Genomic DNA, 25,594 nt, shown 5'->3' on the forward strand with positions numbered 1-25,594 from the left:
TATTATTATTCCATAAAATAAGAAGTGACACCATAGAGGTGTTTCAAGGCATATCCAGAAGTACCACACGTCAGTCCATTCTGGACGGGGAGCCCCATTTGGTGTTTTAAGCATTGTTATACTTTAGCTATTGAAAAATAGCAGATCTACAAGCTCATAGCGCGGCACCGAGTGCCGCGCTACGAGCTTGTAGATCTGCTATTTTTGAAAATGTGTGAAAATGTGCTTCAAATCTTTCAATGTATATCTTTCAGAGCAAACGTTTTCAACTCAAATCTTTGCTTCTGCATGGGAAGGAACAACATATTTTCAGATGGAGGTCGGCTGCCAATTACATATAACGTTCGGGGTCCTTGACATGAAATATTGAGCACCACTGATATATAAACATATATCCAGAAAACTGTCAGGATTTAGAAGACTTTTTTTTTATTTCAACGTCAGCTCTAAATGGGTTAACGGCGTGACATACAAATCCATAATGGTGGCGTGAGCGGTCAATAAGTCTCGTCTGTTTGGCCATAATATAGTTCACATGTCAGAAACACATGGCCTCATAATCTCACTTGAGTGGCTTGAAATTCCTGTCGGTCTGCAGGGACCAGTTAATGGCTTTAGGTGCAAGGGAAAAAAAGAAAGAAATATCGATACAAATAAAAATTCCAATGCTTATGGGGTTGCTAGGTAGAATTAACTATTATTTCTACAATGTCATAAGGGCTTTGGAACCCTGGCTCGGCTATTAGGGGAAAAGCAGGCTCCGGGGGACAATGAGTTGAGGTTATCAAGTGGGTTTGAATAATGTCTCTGCACCTCCACAAGGCTCACCTGTCCAAACGAGGCCTCCCAGGACAATATCGCCACATTCCAAAGCTTCTATTATGGCTTGACTGATGAAGTAATAACAACTTTCAACCTGCCATCACTGTTTTGGGCATGTCATTGTATAGGCGAACAGTTTCACAACATTTTTCAAAGCATTTCAAACAATTAATTTTCATTTATAACTTTATAACAACAACAAAAATAACAAAAAAACAATGCGTTCTTCCATCGCACTATAGGTTGTGAACATGTAAATTGGCCATTTTTTGCTAGTCGTCATACAAGTATGGCTGTAATAAATGTTTGATTGATTGAACTAAGTATATAGGGCATATGGTGGAATATGGAATATATGGCAGGGGGAAGTAATGCTTGTTTAAACTATGATTCACCAAAACAACTTTTCCATTCAATCGATAAAATCAGTAACCATACGGATGCACAGTGGAGATACAATAGTGATACTACTAGATTGGGTTCTAACAACTTCTAAGACCAAGTTGTCATATGCTGTTCTGAAGGCCAGTGGTTCCCAAAGTGGGGTCCGGGGACCCCCAGGGGTCCTTGAGGCAGTTCCAGGGGGTCCCCAGCTAAATGATAGTTAGGAACCAAATGGACCCTTATGGGTTCCATTTGTACACTCTCAGAGTTAAATTAACATTGATTTCATACATTGGGGTTACTGCTAGAGCCGTAGAAATCTTCTCTTAAAGGGGAATACCACTCATTTTCAACATTTTACTATGTCATTAAAATATTTTTTATTATTAACAGCTCTAAGGTATATTAATGACATAGTAAAATGTTGAAAAGGAGTGGAATGTCGCTTTAAGGGGGTCATATCTCTGGCATATCTCTTCAAATGGGGGTCGGCGGGCTAATTAGTGTCAAATTGTCAATTTGGGGGTCCTTGACATGAAAAGGTTTGGGAACCAGTGCTGTAGCCTACTGTACATCCGTCTCAATGGTCAAGAAGATGCACCACACAGGCCTGGGCCGTGGCTCAGCGGTCCAGGCACCTTGGCTGGTAATCCAGTCTGGCAGTGTGCCGCGGGTTCGACTCCCGATCCCGACGGCCCTTACTGCATGTCATCCCCCCCCCCCATCTCTCTCCCCATTTCAGCCTACTATCTGTCCCTCCATAAAAAAATATAAAATAAAGGCAAAAGCCACAAAAAAACATTTAAAAAGAAGATGCACCACACAAATATCTGCTAACATAGACAGCCTGTTCCACATTTACATCATAGATCATGCAGTATAATCATCCAGCGAAAGCTTCATTTATCCAGAATAATTCACAAAAATAGAAAAAGTGCCCTTCTGGGCACAGGTCTCCACCAGGAGCATAGGAGTGTGTGTGATGTTTGGCAAAATGTTTAAGAGTAATATAAACATGTTTTTTTGTTTGTTTGGTTTGTTTCTTGCAACAATTTTCTTCATTTTGTTGAGGAAATGCAGAGCCAGATCACTCATAGCATCTCTGAGGATAGAATTCTGGATGAGCAGGACATGTGCAGCATTTTGTACAAAACGGGCTACTCCTGAAAACTTTGGAAGGCAATCTTAGCTAATCAGTGTAGAATCTGAGAAATCCAACAGGCTCGTCTTGATCACATGACTACAGAGATCATGTGTACCGATTTGCGTGAGATTTGGATGAAATCTGTGCGACTAACATAAACAATGCGTTTTGCAGAAATCGGCCTCATGGTGGCACTATAACCGGCAGATGTGGAGGGATGCAGGGAAAATATTTGTCCATGGCCTCTAGGGAGTGCACATACATAAGTTGTATACAGATCGATGCAGTTATAGGTAAAAACAGGAATTGGCCTGTTATAGCGCCACCATGAGGCTGATTTGGGGAAAAAAGTGTGGCATGTCGTCCTCGGCCTATTGGAAATGTGCGTGTATAATTTCATGGAAATTGGACACTGTGTTTGTGATTTGTGGCATTTTGTTCGAAACGGACCAATCATGTGAGCTTTGGAAGCCAATCTTAGCCAATCAGGATGGAAGATGGGAAATTGTGCAGATCCGTGTTGATCACATGACTATGGAGATAGTGTATACCGAATTGTGTGATGTATGGATAAAATGTGTACGAGTTATCTACAGAAATGTGTTTTGCCTAAATCGGCCTCATGGTGGTGCTATAACAGGCCGTTGAGGAATATTTGGGGCAGAGGTTCGTCGTTGGCATCCAGGGAGTGTGTGTGCACAGTTTGGCATGGATCGGGCTAACGGTGCCGGAGATTAGCTGATAACGGACGGACGGAAGGACGGAAGGACGGACGGACGGACGGAAGGACGGACACACGGACGGAGTGCAAAACATACTCTCTCCCCATGCCTTCGGCCTGGTGGAGACAAAAACAATAACAATGAGCAGTGCTAAACCACATTTTCCTTCTATTTGCTATTATCACTAATGTGTGCTGTAACAAATAACATCTTGAACCACAAACCAATATCAGTACTATCTGTACTGTACTGTAACAATCTTTACTGTACTGTACTGGAATGGACTGGACTGTAACAGACTGTACTAACAGTCTTTACTGCACTGTAACAGTCTGTACAGGACAGGACAGGACAGGACTGCAACAGGCTGTACTGTAACAGTCTTTACTGTACTGTACAATACTGTAACAGGCTTTACTGTACTCTACTGTACAGTACTGTACTGTAACAGTCTTTACTGTACTGTACAATACTGTAACAATCTTTACTGTACTGTACTGTACTGTACTGTACTGTACTGTACTGTACTGTACTGTACTGTACTGTACTGTACTGTACTGTACTGTACTGTACCAGTCTTTACTGTACTCGACTGTACAGTACTGTACTCTACTGTACTGTAACGTTCTTTACTGCACTGTAACAGTATTTACTGTACTGTACTGTAACAGGTGTTACTGTATTGTAACATGCTTTACTGTACTGTACTGTAACATGTGTTACTGTACTGTAACATGCTTTACTGTACTGTACTGTAACATGTGTTACTGTACTGTAACATGCTTTACTGTACTGTACTGTAACATGTGTTACTGTACTGTAACATGCTTTACTGTACTGTACTGTAACATGTGTTACTGTACTGTAACATGCTTTACTGTACTGTACTGTAACATGTGTTACTGTACTGTAACATGCTTTACTGTACTGTACTGTAACATGTGTTACTGTACTGTAACATGCTTTACTGTACTGTAACATGCTTTACTGTACTGTACTGTAACATGTGTTACTGTACTGTAACATGCTTTACTGTACTGTACTGTAACATGTGTTACTGTACTGTAACATGCTTTACTGTACTGTACTGTAACGTGTGTTACTGTACTGTAACATGCTTTACTGTACTGTACTGTAACAGGTGTTACTGTACTGTAACATGCTTTACTGTACTGTACTGTAACAGGTGTTACTGTACTGTAACATGCTTTACTGTACTGTAACAGGTGTTACTGTACTGTAACATGCTTTACTGTACTGTAACATGCTTTACTGTACTGTACTGTAACATGCGTTACTGTACTGTAACATGCGTTACTGTACTGTAACAGGCTTTACTGTACTGTACTGTACTGTACTTTACTGAACCTGACTGCGTACTGTACTGAACCTTACTGTGTACTGTACTGAACCTGACTGTGTACTGTACTGGAGAACTGGACCTGTCTGTACTGTAACAGGCTTTACTGTACTGTACTGTACTGAACCTGACTGTGTACTGTACTGAACCTGACTGTACTGTACTGGATAACTGGACCTGTCTGTACTGTAACATTCTTTACTGTACTGTAACATTCTTTACTGTACTGTAACAGGCTTTACTGTACTTTACTGTAACATGTGTTACTGTACTGTAACATGCTTTACTGTACCGTAACATGCTTTACTGTACTGCACTGTAACATGTGTTACTGTACTGTAACATGCTTTACTGTACTGTAACATGTGTTACTGTACTGTAACATGCTTTACTGTACTGTACTGTAACATGCTTTACTGTACTGTAACATGCTTTACTGTACTGTACTGTAACATGTGTTACTGTACTGTAACATGCTTTACTGTACTGTACTGTACTGTACTGTAACAGGTGTTACTGTACTGTAACATGCTTTACTGTACTGTAACATGCTTTACTGTACTGTACTGTAACATGCTTTACTGTACTGTAACATGCTTTACTGTACTGTACTGTAACATGCTTTACTGTACTGTAACATGCTTTACTGTACTGTACTGCAACATGCGTTACTGTACTGTACTGTAACATGCTGTACTGTACTGTACTGTACTGTACTGTACTGTACTGTACTGTACTGTACTGTACTGTACTGTACTGTACTGTACTGAACCTGACTGTGTACTGTACTGTAGTTGTCGAATGTTATCAGGTCAGAATCATCATGACTGGCTCTGTTTATTCACAGGCATTTATCTACATGGTCTGTCAAAACGGACGCCATTACAGTTACATTGCCGACAAAATAATAATTATCAACTAAATAATAAATAATTACATTCAATAACTAATTTCATAACTGAAATACTTACACAAAGACTGAAGTGGATCGAGTCCTAAAACATTGTTGAGAGGAACGCTTCGGTTTACTCCAGGCGCAGCGCGTCGCTTCTTGTTGTTGTGCTCAATCAGTGCTGCGTCACAGAGGCTGCGCGTCATGGACCCAGATTGAAATCAGCCTTGGGCCTGTGTGCGCAGTCACCTATCTTGGCCATGCTTGTGGCTATGAGAACATATGACCCACCCTTGGAAAGCTCTAGGCCTATAGAATTGATCCATCACAACCAAACATGACTCAGCCCAAATACCTCGTCGTCCAATGGGACGACAGTGGCAGTAGTCCCACAGCAGTGATTCGACATCACCCACTGTCTATCAGCTTTTTTTTTCATGCGAAGGCTCAAACTGGAATTCCAAGTATGGAAATGACGCGTAAGGACTTGTATTATAGGAATCAGGACAGTAAAGGGGTCTTTGTGTAGTTTTGGATGGATTACCACGGCCAAAATGGACTACAAATGTCGGAGATCTTTTTTTTGGGAAACAGAGTTTGCTTACATTTCCGACGCTGGAGAGCACAGTTTACATCGTATCAAGACATGGTTGGTCTCATTTGAAAGAGCAGAATGTCCTCTTGCGTTTGTTGTTTGGCTAGCATACTGGGAAGTGATTCTACCCGAGTTTGAATGTTGGTTGTTCTTATATTCCTGGCGTATGCAAATATTGTACACTACTTTTAAAATAATTATAAATTATACTAATGTATGGATGAAAAATACAATGGCAGCTGATTATATATGCTGTAGGTCCCCTGCAAAGGAATCAACATTGAAATTGTAGTTTGATTTAGTCTCTATTGATTTATTGACCTCTGAACAAAGTGTAACTGGCTATGGGAAGCCGGCTTCCCATATGGGGCTTAAGTGGTGGGAATTTATCCCTAAACCTTTTTTTACAAAAGTAAAAAAAAAAAAAAAAAAAGATGTAGGGGAGCTGGGGCTGCAGCTGAAGCTGTGGCTGGAGGGGTCTAACGCTAGAACTCCTATTCAATCGCGCAGTTGTTTTTTGTTCTGTTCTAGATGATGTGACAGCAACACTCCATGCATTGTTGACACTGCACTCTCCTGGTCTACGTGAGCTGGTGTTAGACCCCCTCCAGCAGCAGCCCCAGCTCCAGCCCCAGCTCTCCTATATCTATTTTTTTTTTAAATATTTTTTTTGGTCAATATACATAATTATCAACTTTTGTAAAAAAAAAGTTTAGGGAGAAATTCCCCTTTAAAGCGGTCCAGAAACAGGAACTGGACTCCTTTATTTACTTCTTCCCATTGGCTATGGCGGATGTGACACGCGGGTCACATCCGGGTCGACGCACTGCAAGGCATGTTGAGTTACAGGTGCATGATGGGTAGTGTTTTTTTTTTTCAATATTTTTTTCCCTTTTTTGTAAGCTAGATGTGAGTGTACCGAAGGCGCGTGAACCTCTAGTGTATATACACAATCTAACTAAACTAAAGTAACAAACTCAAGATTAAATCAAATAAAAACAAATGCAAATGCCAAAAAATAAAAAATACAATGAGTCAATGTTGTTCCATTTTTAGACTAGTTAAAATAACTATAGGCTAAGGGTTAATTTGGTTCCAAATGGTCTATTTGTATTTAGTCATTTAGATGAATGGCTGGATTGGAGATCCATCCCACACATGGAGCACCAGGATGAGCTACAGATGCACAGCACACTGACCATCTGATGCAACATTACGACTGATGCAACACCATGAAAACTAAATGGGAAGTCTGCTCTCCGCTGTTGCCCCTATGACACCGCTCCGGGTGGATGGATGGATGGATGGATGGATGGATGGATGATGCAACAGCACGAAACCGATTCTTCTCACACATACATCAATACACCAGTAAGTTGTTGAAAACTTTTATAAACATTGGCAGCCTCTCATCTCTCACTTTGATTCACGTCAAGCTATCTCATTGGACTAGATAAGTGTATAATTCACCCGAGGGTGCATACTTTGTTCTATCATTGTCACAATTCACAAGGAGCATATGCCATCTGAGGCTGAGTCAACATGCTGTCTTTCCCTTGTCTCTTTTCTTTTTTTTTCTTTTTAATTCTTCTTCTCTTTTTCCCTCTATCGGCTACTCTTCTTTCTATGGGTGGGATGGGGGGGGGGGGGGGTACTTGGGAGTAGGGGGAATACTGGTGGGGTTTTCTTTTAAAAAATAAAAAGAGAAAAATCCACAAACATGCAATGACTACCATGAAACGCACCTACTGTAAATATATATATATGTACCATGTACACTATATGTATTATGCAATGTGTCACTGCAAAGATGTGGAATAAAAAATAAAAAAAAATACACCAGTAAGTTCATAAACGTTCTCCTAAAAGGACCCCGTTATATGTTTGGCATATCCCCATCTGAAAATATTTGACCATTTGGACATGGGCCATTATAACTCCAGCCGCGGTCGGCCTTATTGCCTTATACGGCTTATTGCCGTCCTGCTTGGTCCCACCTTATCGCTACTTGCAGATAAGTTGAAGAAATATGCTTCAGCATTGTAGTACCAGCATTCAAATCCGAGGAGGGTAAAAAAAAAAGTCTGGCCTTTTTTGGCCCCTGGTCGTGGAATGATCTACAGTCCAGACTAAAATTGGCTTTGAAAGTTCCCTTGAAGTTTCAAAAGGATCATCTTTGATGTACAGTCCAACACCTGCACATGTTTGGATATGTACTAGCCTATGTTCATGCCTATTTATTTATTTATTTATTTATTTATTTATTTATTGGTTCAGATAGTGTAGATTGTGTATATGGTGTATTTTGCCCTGCTACTAAATAGTAGGACTGGGGACCTTTTGTATTTATTCATAGGTACTGTAAGGTGTATTATGGATGTTGTATTTGCTGGTCCAAAATGTAACATTGACGATGTGGTATTGAAGTGTAATTGTATTTCTGCCTCTTGGCCAGTTCCCTATTATTATTATTATTATTATTATGCCTATTGTATTATTCTACTAATTGCAGAAAATTCGCAGAACGTAATTCTGAACAGAATACAGTTGACAGTGACACACACATGCATGCAGGTGTCGTAGAAATTTAGATACAAACATTTAATAATACCCCTTTATAAAGATTATCTCCTAAATTGCACTCTGAGATTATCTTATCTGTCACACCCCTGTGGTTTGTTTTACTTTGTTACTGTGAGAAGAGGCTCAAGTCTTGAGGCTATTTTGGGGGTTGGCTGTTGTGGGAGTGAAAGCTATAAACCAAAGCTGTGACCCTATGTAACTCTTGGAGTCAGACTGGGGTTTCCATACGTGAATAGATCATGTAAGTTCTTGGCTCCTTACTCGACCCAACGCAGCTCCTCCAAGGCAAAACAAACAAAGGAACGGAGCTGAACGTGAATCCCCCCCCCCCTCCCCCCCTTTCTTTTCCCTTTTTACCGCCATTATGATGAATTCCTGTTCTGTTCTTTGTCTATATAGAAGTGTCTATTTGTACGTCTCTAAATGTTTTGATGAATTGAACATGGTGGACCCTCTTGTAAACAAGTGTAATGCTTAATTGGGTCATCCACTCACAGTTAACAGCCTTTGTATTGAGTTTGTGCTCGAAATGTACTGTAATTCTGCAAACTGTTAAATATTTCAATCAATCAATCAAAGTAAAATGCTCATACTTCCAAACTCTGAATTCTTGTGTTGCCTCATTATTATAATTGTCTTTCTGCGCATGTGTCCTACAGACTGCCTTAACACAGGCAGGCAGAACCCAGATCAATATTACCATATATACAGGCATGCAAACAGACCGAAGCTGGAAAAGGTGACAGTGTGCGGGGGACGCGCTGCGTCGCGGGCGAAGCCCGCGGCTCGAAAAATTTTGAGGGTTTTATGGGTACCAAACAGGGCTGGACTGGCCACAGGTCATACCGGGCATTTTCCCAGTGGGCCGCGACCATAGGGTCGCGGCCCGCCAGGCCGCCAGTTGATATTAACCTGCGAGGAGCATTAGGTGAAGGTGGGGGCCACCCTCAGGCCGCCAGTTGATATTAACCTGCGGGCCGCATTAGGTGAAGGTGGGGGCCACATGTGGGGGCCCAGTGGGGAGGGATGGTATGACAGACTGACTGGTATAAACAGTGCCCCCAGTGGGGAGGGATGGTATGACAGACTGACTGGTATAAACAGCGCCCCCAGTGGGGAGGGATGGTATGACAGACGGACTGGTATAAACAGCGCCCCCGGTGTAGAGGGATGGTATGACAGACTGGTATAAACAGCGCCCCCAGTGGGGAGGGATGGTATGACAGACTGACTGGTATAAACAGTGCCCCCAGTGGGGAGGGATGCTATTACAGAGAGAGTAGTATAAACAGCGTCCCCAGTGGGGAGGGATGGTATAAACAGCACCCCCAGTGTAGAGGGATGGTATAAACAGCACCCCCAGTGGGGAGGGATGGTATGACAGACTGACTGGTATAAACAGCGCCCCCAGTGGGGAGGGATGGTATGACAGAGAGACTGGTATAAACAGCGCCCCCAGTGGGGAGGGATGGTATGACAGACTGACTGGTATAAACAGTGCTCCCAGTGGGGAGGGATGGTATGACAGAGAGACTGGTATAAACAGCGTCCCCAGTGGGGAGGGATGGTATGACAGAGAGACTGGTATAAACAGCGTCCCCAGTGGGGAGGGATGGTATGACAGAGAGACTGGTATAAACAGCGTCCCCAGTGGGGAGGGATGGTATGACAGAGAGACTGGTATAAACAGCGTCCCCAGTGGGGAGGGATGGTATGACAGAGAGACTGGTATAAACAGTGCTCCCAGTGGGGAGGGATGGTATGACAGAGAGACTGGTATAAACAGTGCTCCCAGTGGGGAGGGATGGTATGACAGAGAGACTGGTATAAACAGCGTCCCCAGTGGGGAGGGATGGTATGACAGAGAGACTGGTATAAACAGTGTCCCCAGTGGGGAGGGATGGTATGACAGAGAGACTGGTATAAACAGCGTCCCCAGTGGGGAGGGATGGTATGACAGACTGACTGGTATAAACAGCGTCCAGTATATACTACACTTAAGAGTCATCAGTACAAATCTATTACTCTCAGTATGTAGAAAGATGTTCAAATTAATTACTTCCTGTACTGTACTAGCCCTCCTCCCCGGCCTGTGTGTGTCTGTGTGTTAGGCTGTGCAACAGTGACACTTGGTGGTGAACAAACGCTATAACGCTATGTTCGTGCTCGGACACAGCCAGGGACACAGGGACACAGCCAGGGACACAGCCAGGGACACAGCTAGGGACACAGGGACACAGCCAGGGACCCAGGGACACAGCCAGGGACCCAGGGACACAGGAAAACAGCCAGGGACCCAGGGACACAGCCAGGGACACAGCTAGGGACACAGCCAGGGACCCAGGGGCACAGCCAGGGACACACCCAGGGACACAGCCAGGGACACAGCCAGGGACCCAGCCAGGGACACAGCCAGGGACCCAGGGACACAGCTAGGGACACAGGGACACAGCCAGGGACAGACCCAGTGACACAGGGACACAGCCAGGGACAGACCCAGGGACACAGGGACACAGCCAGGGACACAGCCAGGGACAGACCCAATGACACAGGGACACAGCCAGGGACACAGCCAGGGACAGACCCAATGACACAGCCAGGGACACAGGGACAGACCCAGTGACACAGGGACACAGCCAGGGACACAGCCAGGGACAGACCCAGGGACACAGCCACACACACATACTGTAGCTGTCTATAGTGTGGTTGAGTGGTTGCACCACTCAAAAATGACAGATGATTATTTACTAAATCAGTACAAATCTATAGTCAGTATTGAGCAAGATGTTAACATTAATTTCCTGATAGTCATAGAAGAACAATTCATTTACTCCAACAGTTTGAGGAGTGCTAGCCCCTCCTATATTCAGCTATAGTGTAGATTTGTCCTAAATGCCATTGACAATGAATGGAGAATAATTGTCATATATCGGCTATTTTTGTCCTACACATTCATTGTCACAAAAATGACAATGAATGGATGATGTATGATGATACTGTAAGAGTGCCGCTCACTTCACACAGGTGTGATTTTTAAAAACAGGTCCAACACTCCCATCTCAAAATCCCTTATAGTTACACTCTTCACATCATGTCAAATAGAAATTATATTCACTGGCAAAATAATAATAAATTATAATAAAAATAGTTTTGGAACAGGGTCAGTTTACTTCATTATTTTAGCCTTAGTCAATTTAAGACATGTAGATAAGAGTAACATCCTCTCCTTATTCAACAGTTGAGCTGCATGTTTTCTTTTTTAATATATCTTTAGTATTATGTAAGCCCTGGGGGGGGGGGGTGTAGGACTACAAGTTGTATGTATCAAGCGTTTTATTTATTTACTCACACGCACGCACGCACGCACACACACGTGCGCGTGCTTTATTTATTTACTCGCATGCATGTATGCACACACGCGAGCACACACACACACACACACACACACAGCGAGATAAACTGACGCCGGCGTGTCCACACCACAGACAGTATAACGCAAGGTGCTAACGTTGCTAATGCTAACTAGTAGCAGCTGCACTTGCAGCTAAACTATGGGATTGACTGGCGAGTCCCGCCCGTCCCGCCGAGTCCCGCGTCCACACAAACAGGTTTTCTTCCGCGGAGCGGCCAGCGGTGGCGCACATCATGATCATGATGCCGCAGATACAAGCAGAATATCTTCCAGAATCATTACAGTTCGTTTCTCGTGAGTCCGTCAGAGAATGCTCCGGGCAGCGGGCTCGGGCTCCACCCCCACCCACAGACCCCCTCACCCCCCCCAAACATTTTTTTAACGGATTTGCATGAATCACATGGGTGCCTCATTTGGAATAAAAACGGCGATTTTCGCCGAAAAGCTACACGTTTGTAGCCTGGCTCCAGCCCCTGAATCGCTAGCCACGCCCATTAAAAAAATATATTCAGGCGATTCAGGGTCTGGTGACGCTCTCGAAGGAGGTCTGAGACTCGGTTGGAAATCTGACCGACGAATCAGCGTCGTTTCAACTCGATGACGTCAAAACAACAGCGCCGTCCAGACACAAACAAACATGGCTGCGCCAGTAGCATAGCAACTTATGCTACTCTTTTGGTGTCACATTTAGCTTCATACTGGGTGAAAGTCTCATTCAAAAAATAATTTTTTCGCTCGAAAATGTTAGTTACAATGACATTGAGTTGACGTGTTTTTTTTTTTTGGTAACTGTTGCATAATCGCAATTTCGCACTCGAGTCCCATGCCCCGGCCATTTAGCTCTGTCCCCCCCCGCTGACATGCCCTCAACCACGGCTAAGTTCAGCCTGCTGCGGTCGGAGCCTTGTCATCTGCTTTGCTACTATTGTGATTGGTTAAGGGTGAACCAATCGCCGAAGACTGCCTCTTTGTCAACGCCCATCTCAGAAACGGGTGTAGTAGGGAGGGCTTTCAGACTGAATAATGGAGTGAAACGAAATGAAAATTCAGGCTGAGTGTCAGGCTAACACGTTTGCATGTCTGCATACATTTTGAGGGAGGGACTTTTCAGAGAGAGGTGTGACCGTTTGTACATTATAAATAAAAGGCCTCCTATAATGTATAGCTTTATACATACATACAGAGAGACATAAAAGATGCATTTTGCCCTGATGTGTGTTGTGGTGTCGCTCTCCAGGGGAACAGAGGGATGGACAGAGGACAGCATGGATGGACTGGAGCTGGCCCAAGAACCAGGTACTATTTGACATCCATAGTCATGAGATAAGAGGCTTATTTCCACAGACACTGGACACAAGAATTCAGATTATTATCTCTTCATCAATAAGTAATCGGGTAGAAACCTCATATGTTCAAAGTTGGACATATGACACACTCCGTTTCGAGCATGTGCAGATCTGCTACTTTTGTGTGATGCTGTATCAAGTAGGGTGTTTATTTACGGGAAAAATGTTGTGTCTGCACTTTGCCCTGAGACCGGGAGGTCAGGGTTAGATCCCTGGTCAGGTCATACCAAAAACTCTGTGGAAAGGTCCCTGCAACATACTAGCGTCATATCCAGGTGGTGTACTTGTACAGTACATCAAGCTGCCTCACGCTACAGAAACAGGAGATAGGCATTAGGCTCCTGCCTTATGGGCCTCATGGCTCAGCAAGGATTACTACACTAGTCTAGCATCATGATTTTCCACCAGTGGTTCCAGGTGGTCCCCAAATGATGGGGAGTTGGTAACCAAATGGACCCTGGAAGAGTTAAATTATTGTTAAACATCTGCATTAGGCCTACTTTACATCTCTGAACTACTGCATTCAAAGCCAAATACACGTTCTCTCAGGTCCTCTGATAAAGGCCTTCTGTCTATTCCAACAACTAGGCTCAAAACAAAGGGTGACCGTGCATTTGCAGTGGTTGCCCCCACTTTGTGGAATGCCCTGCCCTTTGAGCTAAAAAATGCAGAGTCTGTCGACGGTTTTAAGAACTTGTTAAAAACGTTTTTATTTCGTCAGCACTTTATTTTATGATGTATTTTCTTGATTTATTTGCATTTCAATGTTTTACCTCTTATTGTTGATGTATTTATACTTGATTTATTTGCATTTCAATGTTTTACCTTCTATTGTTAACATGATTGTTTTACCTTGTTGTACAGCACTTTGTAACATCGTTTTGAAAAGTGCTCTATAAAATTGTTTTACTTACTTACTACTTACTACTTAATTTACAAGAAATCTACACAATTAGAGATCAATGTCTGCCTGTTATCTCTGCTATAGGTACAACATCAATATAGGGCATTCACTTCTAGTAATTTTTACTAGTTGCCTAGTTTACTGTATGTTTTTTTTTGGGGGGGGGAATAAATATTTGTACATTTAAAAACTGTGTACATTGGTGACTATTAGTGATCGACCGATATGGTTTTTGGCCGATATATCCGATCACCGATTAGTGGACAATCAAAAAGCAGATAGCCGATATTATGAACCGATATTAATTTAAGTTAAAAAAGTTTTTTACAGTAACATAAATTCCAACACAAGAATTCCTTTAAATGCATTGGAGAATATGTATCGCTTATAAAAAAGGAAGTGCAAGAAGCACCAACATCGTTTCAGTAACACTTCCCCCCCCTCCATCAAATGCAGCTTTTTTTTTTATTCAAGTGCAAACATGTACTGTAGCAGCATATATATAATTGTATCTATCTATCTATCTATCTATCTATGAATGCACCAAGTGTTTGTGTGTGTGTGTAATTGTCCAGAACTGCCCCAAAAAGGCCTCTGCCCGGGCTCTTGACCAGGCCCATGCCCAGCGTCCATATGGAGCTGGCCTGTTCTGACCTCACAGCACTCCATATTTGGGCATGCCTGACACAGAAGACAGAACTCCACAAGCTGGCTGCATATACTCCCTATTTGGGCATGCCTTACAAAGAACTCCATATATGGGCATAACAGGGAGACAGACCTGATATCTGGGTGGGGCATTCATTTCCAACTTGCATCGTTCCAAGTAGATCAGTGCCCAATGGGCTGTAGAGGCCCTATGGGCACCGTTCTAGTTTATCAAAATTGGTGATCTACAAGCCCACAGCACATTGCATCATGACATGTTGAGAGCTTGTAGATCTGCTGCCCAAACTCTCCAAAGCCATGTTACCTTGTTTTTACTCCACCACTGAAATTTGCCACTTTCAAGATCACTGGCCACATTTTTAATGCATGTAGAATTTGTTTTTACCATTCATTTTATAGCAAAAAAAGACAATATGTCTCAAAACACTGGCCAACAGTAAAATTATTGGCAACTAAATTAATATGAATTAGAAATGAAGACTGCCAATGCTACTGATTGGTTCATTCTTCATTGGCTTGCAGTTAGTTATTGCATATAGACAAAATGCAATAATCATATTAGGCTAGTCAGGATGGGGGGGGGGAAAAGTTGTGCTTCAGTTGGCTGGCACGCACACACACACACACGACAGGCAATCAATAGACAACGCGTTACAGCTGTTGTTTGCAGCGTTAGCAGGCAGCAGCTAGCTTGGCTAACGTAGTTCTACCACTGCTCTCTGTCCCTCTCACGTGTGGATTTTATTTTGGTTAATTGAAGATGAAAACAGCAAAGCTTTTTATGGTTACAAGGTTAGTAGCCTATAATCCTTTCTCCTGCCTGCAGTCAGTGCAGTGGCCCTCTCTCTGACTCCGTGTGTGTGTGTGTGTGTGTGTGTGTGTGTGAGAGAGAGGAGACGTCAGTGCAGAGTGGAGCCGTGTCTACTACTCCACTGGGAGTGGAGCACTGGGAGAGTCAGACACGCAGCTATACATCTCCTTACAACCGTACTCTACCGGATTTTCAATGAAAGTGGTTGTTTCACCATGTTTGCGCATTTATGAGAAATATAATAATCGGCCGTTTTTTTTCGATTATTTGTTTTTAGCACCGATACCGATATTAATGAAAAACATGAATATCGAAGATCACTAGTGACTATAACTATAATCTACCTGATCTTGAGGCCTACAAAATCGGGGGGAAAAAAACTAGTCAACTAGTACCAGCAAGGTCGGCTAGTGGATTTACTAGTCGACTAGTTGCTTAATGCCCTACATCAATACGGCATGGAAATATGGACAAAATCTATCCAATCTATCCAACGACAACACTCAAAGTTTTGGGTCTGAGAGGCTATAGAGTGTCGCAGTCCCGCCTCCTACCCTGGACCAGGAAATGAAACCCAATGCATTATTCTCATAGACATTTCTTAAAGTATTTATTTAAAGACGGTTACGCCGCGGACAAAGCCAACTCGAGTCGTGACAACTCATGACAACACAAACAATATTTTGGACCAAACAAATAATTACAAAGAAGAAAAACAACAAAAAAAGTGTTGTAACCTGCCGTTTTTTTCTTTATGTAATTATTTGTTTGGTCCAAAATATTGTTTGTGTTGTCATGAGTTGTCACGACTCGAGTTGGCTTTGTCCGCGGCGTAACCGTCTTTAAATAAATACTTTAAGAAATGTCTATGAGAATAATGCATTGGGTTTCATTTCCTGGTCCAGGGTAGGAGGCGGGACTGCGACGCTCTATAGTACCTTACCTGTAAGACCGGATACATTTCTACTTGCAAAAAAGAGATTTCAACCTTACTACTACTTTGTACTACTAGGACTTATGTTAAAAAATATGTTAAAAAAAAAAAAGTTTAATGAAAATGTTATGCACATAAAATAATATTAAAATAATAATAAATTAATAATTTACATTCGGTGGATATCTTTCACAATAATACATGATACATGTTCTAGACCAGGGTTCCCCAATTATTTTTTCTCAAGGGCAATATTTTGACTAGGGTACCAGGCTGGGGGCCGAGTCCGCACGTGTGAGGTCAAGGTCTTGCCCTCATTTTCAGGGCAAGACCCCATTTGAAAAGGATGCCCAGTTTGACATGCATAGGCTACTGACCCCCATTTAATGCCATTTATATCTGGGACCCCCCCCCCCCAACAAGGGGGCCGCAAGGGGGCGCTCCGCGGGACGCAAATGGCCCGCGGGCCGCCTATTGGGGAACCCTGTTCTAGACATTCTAATGATCACACAAATATATGTATTACAAGCATTTTAGTTACTTTTATCAGGGTTAAATATTAAAGGTCATAGGTCAATTTTGATTAGAAATTGCAGTCCAGAGATTTTGAAGTTGTGTAAATTTGTGCCTCTGTGGGGGGTATTTATATGCAAATATCATGACCAATGGCATTGCAAGACTAAACAATGAACATCAATGTTGATGTTTAGGTGAAACAAGAATAGAATAGAAAAAAAAGAAAAAAAATTAAGTGATTAATTAAAATAAAAATGTTACCGAAAAGCATCGTTGGGTCTTACCGAGTTGAAAACCACTGCTCTACACTCTACAGGACAGAAAGGAGCAGCGATTACCGGATCCACCCAGGGGCCATTAGACACTTTATCCTTCCTTTCTGAGCTCCAGGTAAGCTATACTGTGGCAGCTCGGCCAGCTCCTGAAAAATACTGACTGTATGTATATCACTTCATGTTGTATACGGCAAAGCACTTTGTGAGTCTCTGTGAAAAGTGCTATACATGCTATATACTGCCCAGGTTTTGGTCGCGAGTCCATTTGTATGGGTCACGAGTAAATAAATATCTCCTTAGTATTATTTCCTACATTTAGTTTTTCATTTTAAATATCAAACAAATCAAAGAATTTTCATTAATTGATAAAAGTGAGGGGCAGTTAGTATGTCCAAGCCAGGCTAAGGCCTGACTCACACGTGCACAACAGATTGATGTATAGCTGATGCATGAGACTTGTTTACTGATGCAAGTTCGCAATTCATTTCCAATGGGAGTCACATGGTTTGACGCAACATTTTTGTTGTATGAGGGGGAGGGGGGGCAGTCGAAACACAGCCGAAAGCCGTACAACAAAAATGTTGTGTCAAACCATGTGACTTCCATTGGAAATGCATTGGGGCAAGATGTAAACAAACCCTTTGTTTACATCTAGCATTCAACAATGTTGTATGCTAGATGCGAAGGTGTGAGTGAGGCCTAAGGGGCACCCACTGTATTTACATCGGCCACATGACGTCTTACGTCGTCATGTAGTGCCCGAAAAAAACATTAAAGTCCGTTGACTTGGCTGGCAAACATTTTATGTCATACAGTAAGTGCTCGAAACAAACATTAAAGTCCATTTACTTGGCTGGCTGTAAAGTGCTTCCTAAAGCGCTACTATATGTTCATATAGACTTGGATTGCTGTAAAGTGCTCCCCCTGCTCTAAACAAAATAATGTCAAAGTTCATAGACTTTGCTGGCAAACGATTTACGTCGTAAGTGTTCTTAAACATTTAAAATCCAATAGACTTGGCTGCCATATGAGGTAAAAGCCATGCATTCGCCCCTCAAAAAAATCTAAGGCTAGGCTACAAATCTAATAGGCCTAGGCTACACAAGTATAACCTGACTCCGCCAGATGGGGCAGCAGAGAGTACACTGGGTTCCCCCCTCCTGCTCCCATCTGGGAACTCTCAGGCAGACTTGATGCCCGGGCACAAAACGGCCTGGCCAATCAGCGGCAGCTAGAGGCGGGATCAAGGCAGCACTGTGTATGCTGTGTATACTGAGAAAAAAAGACTGAGGAAAAACTTTTTTCCCCAGGCCATTAGGATTCTAAATGATGACATGTACCTTGAGAGACGGCAGGGATCGGGTCATCACCCACGCACTTGGGCGTGGAGAGGGGGCAGTTGAGTACACGTGCACGTGCACGTATGCACATACAACCTCCCCCACCCCTTCACAGGGACTTCATATGGACATGACACAAATGGACATTATTATTAGTATTGTAGTCTAACTTAATTATTTATTATAGTCTTGCTGGTTTTAGGGATGGAAGTTTTTAAATGGTAGAATTTATTTAGCTTTTAGTCTTCTTGTCCTGTTTTACTGCTCACTTCTGTGAGGCTGAACTACGTACATTTCACTGCATTTTAAAGATACGTTTTTAAATATGTATGTGACAAATAAAGATTGATTGATTGATTGAAAAATGTTTTGTATCGGTATAGCCTATAATTATATTGTATTTTATTTATTTATTGCTCTAGAACCGCTCTAGACCTGCGTGTGTGTGGACTGGGCTGCTCGAGAATTGACCCCTGTAGGTTGTAAGCCAGAGATATGTCACTGCCTTGGGCTAAATTTGGCCAAATGTGCTGACCTCATCACTTTTGTGATGATGGCTATGGCCGTTTTTTAGCCGGAGGAGTGTTTTTCATGCAAAACTACGTGGAATGGATTCAGAAACATGAAAACCCCCCTAGTTTGACATGTCACATGCTACTTAAAGCATAATGACATTTTGAAAAGCGAGCAGTGTTGTTGAGCAGCCCGCACCTCTCAGTTCACACGGGTGTGATTTTTTTTATTGCTTGGCTCCGTCTTATCGCTGCTTGCAGCTATATTTATTACTTGCGCAAGCAGAGCGTGCAAGTCATGTTTTCAGTCAGGTGCTACGATGCGCGTGTTTGGGGCCAGCACATGTTATGACATCATATGCTGGCCCCAAGCTGACCGTGCAGGTGTGTTTTTACAATTTACAATTTAGGGATTTAGCAGACTCTTAATCCAGAGCGATTTACATTAAGCAATAACAAAAGCATGGTATACATCACATATATATAAAAAAGTAGTTATCATGAATCATGCGTAAACTAAGAACGTAACAGTGGAGTATCTATGTAAACTATACATACTATACTATATAATATATTATACATGTGTACTATAAAGTGCTATGACTACATAAAGTGCAATTCTAGAGCTGTCTACGTAACAAGCTATAAGTCTGTTTAAAATACTATCTAAGTCTACATAATGTGCTATCTAAGGGGATAGGCTAGGGCAAGTGCTACGGGCCATTTTGTCATGCTACGAAGCATATGTCCCATGACGTGATGAAGATATGTACCAATGTCCCTTAGAATGCATGTGATATGATGTCATACGGACATACGGAAGCTGACCGTGCAGGTATGTTTTCCGTGAATCGTGAAAAAAGATTATGTACCAATGCCAGGGTATAATTGGTTGACGATGGTGACGTAATGATGATACGTTTCAGTGTCAAGTACATACGCATCAAACCACCCAGCCGATCACATTATACCACCAACCACTCAGAAAACTACATATACATACATATAGACATGTACACATATATGGACATATGAGCATATGACGTGATGAATATATGTACCAATGCCAGGGTATAGTTGACGGTGACGTAACGATGATTTTACCATACTTAAAAATACTACTTTTTTTCCTTCAGAAGCAAGGTACGTAGCAAATAGGTAAATCTAATAATTCAATATGTGAGACTAAGATTTGAAAGTTTATAGCGGTCTACAGCACTTGCACGCTCTGCTTGCGCACTAGTAGGCCACTAGTAGGCCATTTATGGCCTACTTGTGTGCAACAAGCTCATAGAGCGCCACCGAGTGGCGCGCTACGAGCTTGTAGGTCTGCCATAGGCGGCGGGTGTGTAAGGCTAGGGAAGGCTTAGCCTTCCCAAAAATGTTGCTGGGTATTTTTTTAATATATATAATATATGTGCTCAGCATTATATAGAAGGCTATTGTGTGTGTGCGTGTGTTGTCGCTGCCCCCTGGTGATCGCTGATCGGGTCATATGATTGGCTACTTGGTAGCCTTTCTTTTCTCTTCCTTCCAGTCGCTTTGTAGCAAACAGACTAGTAGCGCGTGCTGGTTTGTTTTGGAAAACAGCAAAACGCAAAATGGATATAGCCTACGCCCTACGGTCTTTTTCAAGGCAAAGATAAAGTAATTCAGAACTAAGAAGAAGCTGTGAGCGGCTCGGCTGTCAGCAGTCAGCAGCACCACCAGTGACCGCACGGTTCACAGTTCACACCACTGCAGCAACACTGACACGTTCAGCGGAGTGGCTGCTGTCTCTGTGCCGTCTGTGAAGAGCCATGCGCCGGGAGGGGCAGCAACACCGCCGGGTAATCTCCACACTGACTCGAAACTTGAGAATAAGACCCATATCGGCCAAAATATCCCAAAACAATGCCCGGGGAACTTTAATTAAAAGCTAGATGCAGTGTCTATAATTGGGTCAAGGGTGTTGCTTTCGTGAGCAATGGTGTACGAGATTGGTAATAAATTGGTCAAAGTAACTAATTTTTAGACCATCTGGGGGAAATAAATAAATAAATAAATTTGCGCGGCCTCGCTCCGCTCGGCCGCGAGAGTTCCCCCCCCCCCACGCAATTCTAGCCTACCCAAAGGTAAAATCCACCCGCCGCCTATGAGGTCTGCTATTCTTCTAAATCCTCCATATTTATTTCAGAAAACTTGAGGATTTAGAAGGTCAGGCCTAAATGGGTTAATAACAATATTAATAGTTATTGTTATAATATTATTATTATTACCTATATGCTCCTACATTGTCTGAAGGAAGCCAAACAAAAAAGTTTTTACTCTTGTCGCTGTGCATGATAGTGACAATACATCCAAACTTCCCCCTTGGACAGGAGTTCCTGCTGGGTGATGCCATGCCTCAGAGAGTGGCCCGGGTCAGTGTGAACCTGGACTCTCCCCTCACTCTGGGCTCCGGTGAGACACTGGGCCTGGCACCAATCATCAACTCCTCCACTCCAATGCTAATGTCCTCCAACCTTATGGTTAGTAGGCACTTTTTGCCATTTTCTTGCTTTTCTTCATTTCTTTTACTTTGTTTAACCCATTTTGACCTGCCCTCGAAATTTTAAAAAAATCTTCTAAATCCTCCAGTTTTCTGAAATAATTTTGCCCAGAATGGGTTAATTTAAAAAAAATCCTATTTTTAACTGTATTTTTTAGGGGTGCTAGCCCCTCCTATATCCAGCTTTTGGTGTGTGTGCACAAACTTTGTCCTACACAAACATTAAATTCCCAATGAATAGAGAATTTTACGTCGTAGTGTCTGAGCAAATAGACACCGCCTAAACCCCTTATCCCTAAACTTCTTTGCCTTTTTTTTTACTATTTTGAAAAACATGTGAGCTTGTAGACTGGCCATTTTAACTATTCAAAAATGTTTATCAAAATAGTAAAAAAAGGCAAAGAAGTTTAGGGATATCAGCTTGCAGCAAGTTTGTTTTTGCCCTCGATAAACCGGAATAAATAGCATAGCATTGATGATACTCCAGTAATACAATGTGTCATCTGTTCAGGTGATAGACTTAACCTGACTCCGCCAGATGGGGGCGGTATTGATTCACAACTTACACAGCCTCCATCGTTCCGGCGTTCAGAGTATGGGTTTTTATTCCGTTCAGACTATGGGTTTTATGGCTAAGTCTCCCACTCATCCATCGCCACTAGGGGGCGCCAAAAGGCCCTGACCGCTACCATATATCTTTTATTTTATTTTATATATATAATTTTTTTTTTCTTTTTTTTTTACCATGTTATAAAACACGAAAAACACGTCCTTGGCGCTCCAGGACATCATGAAAAAGAAGTTAAAAAGACCAATAACAATAGTCATGTACAATAGTATATCAAACATATACAAAAATAAACAATAACAATAAACAATATAACAATGAAGACATATGTCCTTCAGAAGGTGCAGCATGTGGAACTGGCCCTGCCTGCTGTTCTGCTGGATCTGCTCCGACACAGACTGGTGGAGGCCATGGACCAAATAACACAGGTGAAAAACGTTTAGCCTTTTAGTAAATTAGTATTCAAATATAATGTAAATGTAAAAGATTATTAAATGTATATACTTTCAATTTGTGAGATTCATTTTAAGTATAGGCTTAATTATTCCAGGTATACTTTTGAAATGTTCCAATTTAACATAGTTTACACACAAAGTATACCGGTACTCAAGTTAGCCTATAGCATATGGCCAGACTAATATCACTGCGTAGAAATGAGTCTGGATGCGCTGAATTCAGTGATTTACCATTCAGAATCAAGCATTCAACCAAGCCGTGTAATGCAAAACAAACTAGAAAAAGTGCCCCTCGGGGCACAGGTCTCCACCAGGGCAGGTCGGGTTGTGGCCTCCTGGTGGCGCTATAACAGGCCAATGTGAAAAGTGTGGGATATATTCCTCAGCCTAGTAAGAAAATGTGTGAAAGATTTCACGTAAATTGCATGCTGCGTTCATGATTTTAGGCTTTTGTTCAAAACGGGGCAATCTTGCAAACTGTGAAAGCCAATTATAGCCAATTATGATGGAATATGAAATATTGGACAGATCCGACTTGAGCACATGACCATGTGTAACGATTTGTGAGATTTTTGGACAGAATCTGGAGGAGTAATATCCAAAAATGTGTTTTACAAAAGTCGGCCTCCTGGTGGCGCTATAAAAGGCAGATGCGGAAAATGCAGGTCAAAGGTTTGTCATTGGCCTCTAGGGAGTGTGCATGCAACGTTTCACGCAGATCGGTGCAGTTTTAGGTAAAATATGTGAAAAGCTGCCTCATGGTGGCGCTATAACAGGCCGTTCTGGAAAATGTGGGGCAGAGGTTCATCGTTGGCATCCAGGGAGTGTGTGTGCAAAGTTTGGCATCGACCGGGTTAATGGTGCCGGAGATTAGCTGGTAACAGACGGACGGAAGGACGGACACACACACGGACACACACACGGACACACACACACACACACACACACGGACGGAGTGCAAAACATACTCTCTCCCCATGCCTTCGGCCTGGTGGAGACAATAAATGACATTCTTCAAAAAGTATCATTTCTGTGTAATGTGTTTTTGTCCGGTGGGTAACACAGGTGATGAAGAAGGAGGAGGCAGGTCACATGCTCATACAGAAACTACACAGGCTCAAGGCACTAAGTGATTTTCCTATGGATGGACCAGCAACAGGTAAGCGTGCGTGCGTGCGTGCGTGCGTGCGTGCGTGCGTGCATGCGTTTAATCCAACTCATAATTCAAACATCTTCAAGATTTTTCAAAAATGGTAAGAATGCAGATGTAGGCCTACAAGCTCGCAGCGCAGCACAAAGTGACGCACTGTGAGCTTTGTAGGCCTATAGCCTATAGTGTATAGTGTGTGTGTGTGTGTGTGTGTGTGTGTGTGTGTGTGTGTGTGTGTGTGTGTGTGTGTGTGTGTGTGTGTGTGTGTGTGTGTGTGTGTGTGTGTGTGTGTGTGTGTGTGTGTGTGTGTGTGTGCGTGCGTGTCACGTATAGGAGAGAGCCAGTACCGTGCTTTTCTGCTGCTGAAGGCAGTGCATACGGCCATGCACAAGGTGGAGAAAGGGCGGCGGGTGAAAAGGGCAGCAGGGCAGCACTGGCTCCCGGTCGCTGCCCGCACAGAATACAAAACTCTGATGTTGGCATTTAAAGCAACCAAAGGTATGGCTCCCCCATATCTTGCCAGCATGATTGAACCCTACAAACCCTCCCGCGCACTCAGATCAGCCAACGCAGGGAAGCTGGAAGTACCCTCACTAAAAACGCCGGGACAACGCTCCACACGTCCCAAACTCTTCTCCCTTCTGGCCCCAAAACTGTGGAATGCACTTCCCGTTGCAATCAGAACTGCAGCATCACTCCCGATCTTCCGCCGTAGTCTGAAAACCCACCTTTTCAGACTCCATCATGGCCCATAGCACTTACCCTACCCCCTTAGACAGCACTTCTTAGACTTATATAGCATTTGAAACAGACTTATAGCATGTCATGTAGACAGCACAATAAGTGCATTGTATGTAGTCATAGCACTTCATAGTATATATGTACAGCATAGTATAGCACATATGTGTAGTTTATATGTATAGTGTCATTATATAGATATGTTCTAGTTATAGTTTATATGTATAGTGTCATTATATAGATATGTTCTAGTCACGGTCTTAGCTTACGCATGTTTCGCGATAAATGCATTTTGTTACATATGTGATGTATTCCCATGCTTTTTGTTCTTGCCTATTGTAAGTCGCTCTGGATTAAGAGCGTCTGCTAAATGCCTAAATTGTAAATTGTTGACCCTGCAGGGACTTCCACACTTTGCCGACTGCACAGCCTGGACGTGGACCTCACCTCGTTTGTCATCTCCCCGCCTTCCTACGACATCAAGAACTGCTACGGGCTGTGCTCCTTCCACTTGCGGAACCCATTCGACATCAACGGCCATGCCGTCCTCCTGAACTCTGCCATCAGCGCTGGCAAGGACGTGGGACGTACCTTGTGTTGTGTCCCTGTGAAATACAGTGGCAACGACGTGTTGGATTGGGAGCACGGCGATTTCGTTTTTAAATCCCTGTTAGTGGCAACCGAGTGTGGATGTCGCTAAATAATGGATTTAGCGACATCCTTGCTGTGTGTCTCTCAGCAGAAACACATTTTAACCAATTAAACCCATATTGTCATACGTTTGTCTCTACATTTACGGAGTAGGGACACTTTGTTAAATCAGTTTAATCCTGTTTCAATTATTTTGTAGCACATGTGCAGTTGTGTAGACTCAACTGTAGTTGTGTAAGTCTCACTATAGTATGATGATGATTTGTTGTGATACGAAGAAC

The 25,594-nt window shown here is 42.7% G+C and overlaps 1 protein-coding gene across 1 annotated transcript in view; it reads left to right on the plus strand.

The window, feature by feature from the left end:
* Window positions 1-25,362, plus strand: part of LOC306920646 (growth/differentiation factor 2-like) — a gene marked incomplete at its 3' end in the record, with an annotated part of 69,150 nt that extends 43,788 nt beyond the window's left edge. The window contains exons 2-7 of the mRNA XM_079497455.1: window positions 7,038-7,290; window positions 17,411-17,484; window positions 21,582-21,731; window positions 22,658-22,747; window positions 23,840-23,933; window positions 25,064-25,362. Of these exons, the coding sequence (XP_079353581.1) occupies window positions 7,212-7,290; window positions 17,411-17,484; window positions 21,582-21,731; window positions 22,658-22,747; window positions 23,840-23,933; window positions 25,064-25,362 (786 nt within the window). The 5' untranslated portion in view covers window positions 7,038-7,211. The remainder of the gene's footprint in view (window positions 1-7,037; window positions 7,291-17,410; window positions 17,485-21,581; window positions 21,732-22,657; window positions 22,748-23,839; window positions 23,934-25,063) is intronic.
* Window positions 25,363-25,594: the final 232 nt, after the last annotated feature.

Source organism: Electrona antarctica, assembly GCF_951216825.1.
Source record: "Electrona antarctica genome assembly, chromosome: 3".
Classification (NCBI taxonomy): Eukaryota; Metazoa; Chordata; class Actinopteri; order Myctophiformes; family Myctophidae; genus Electrona; species Electrona antarctica.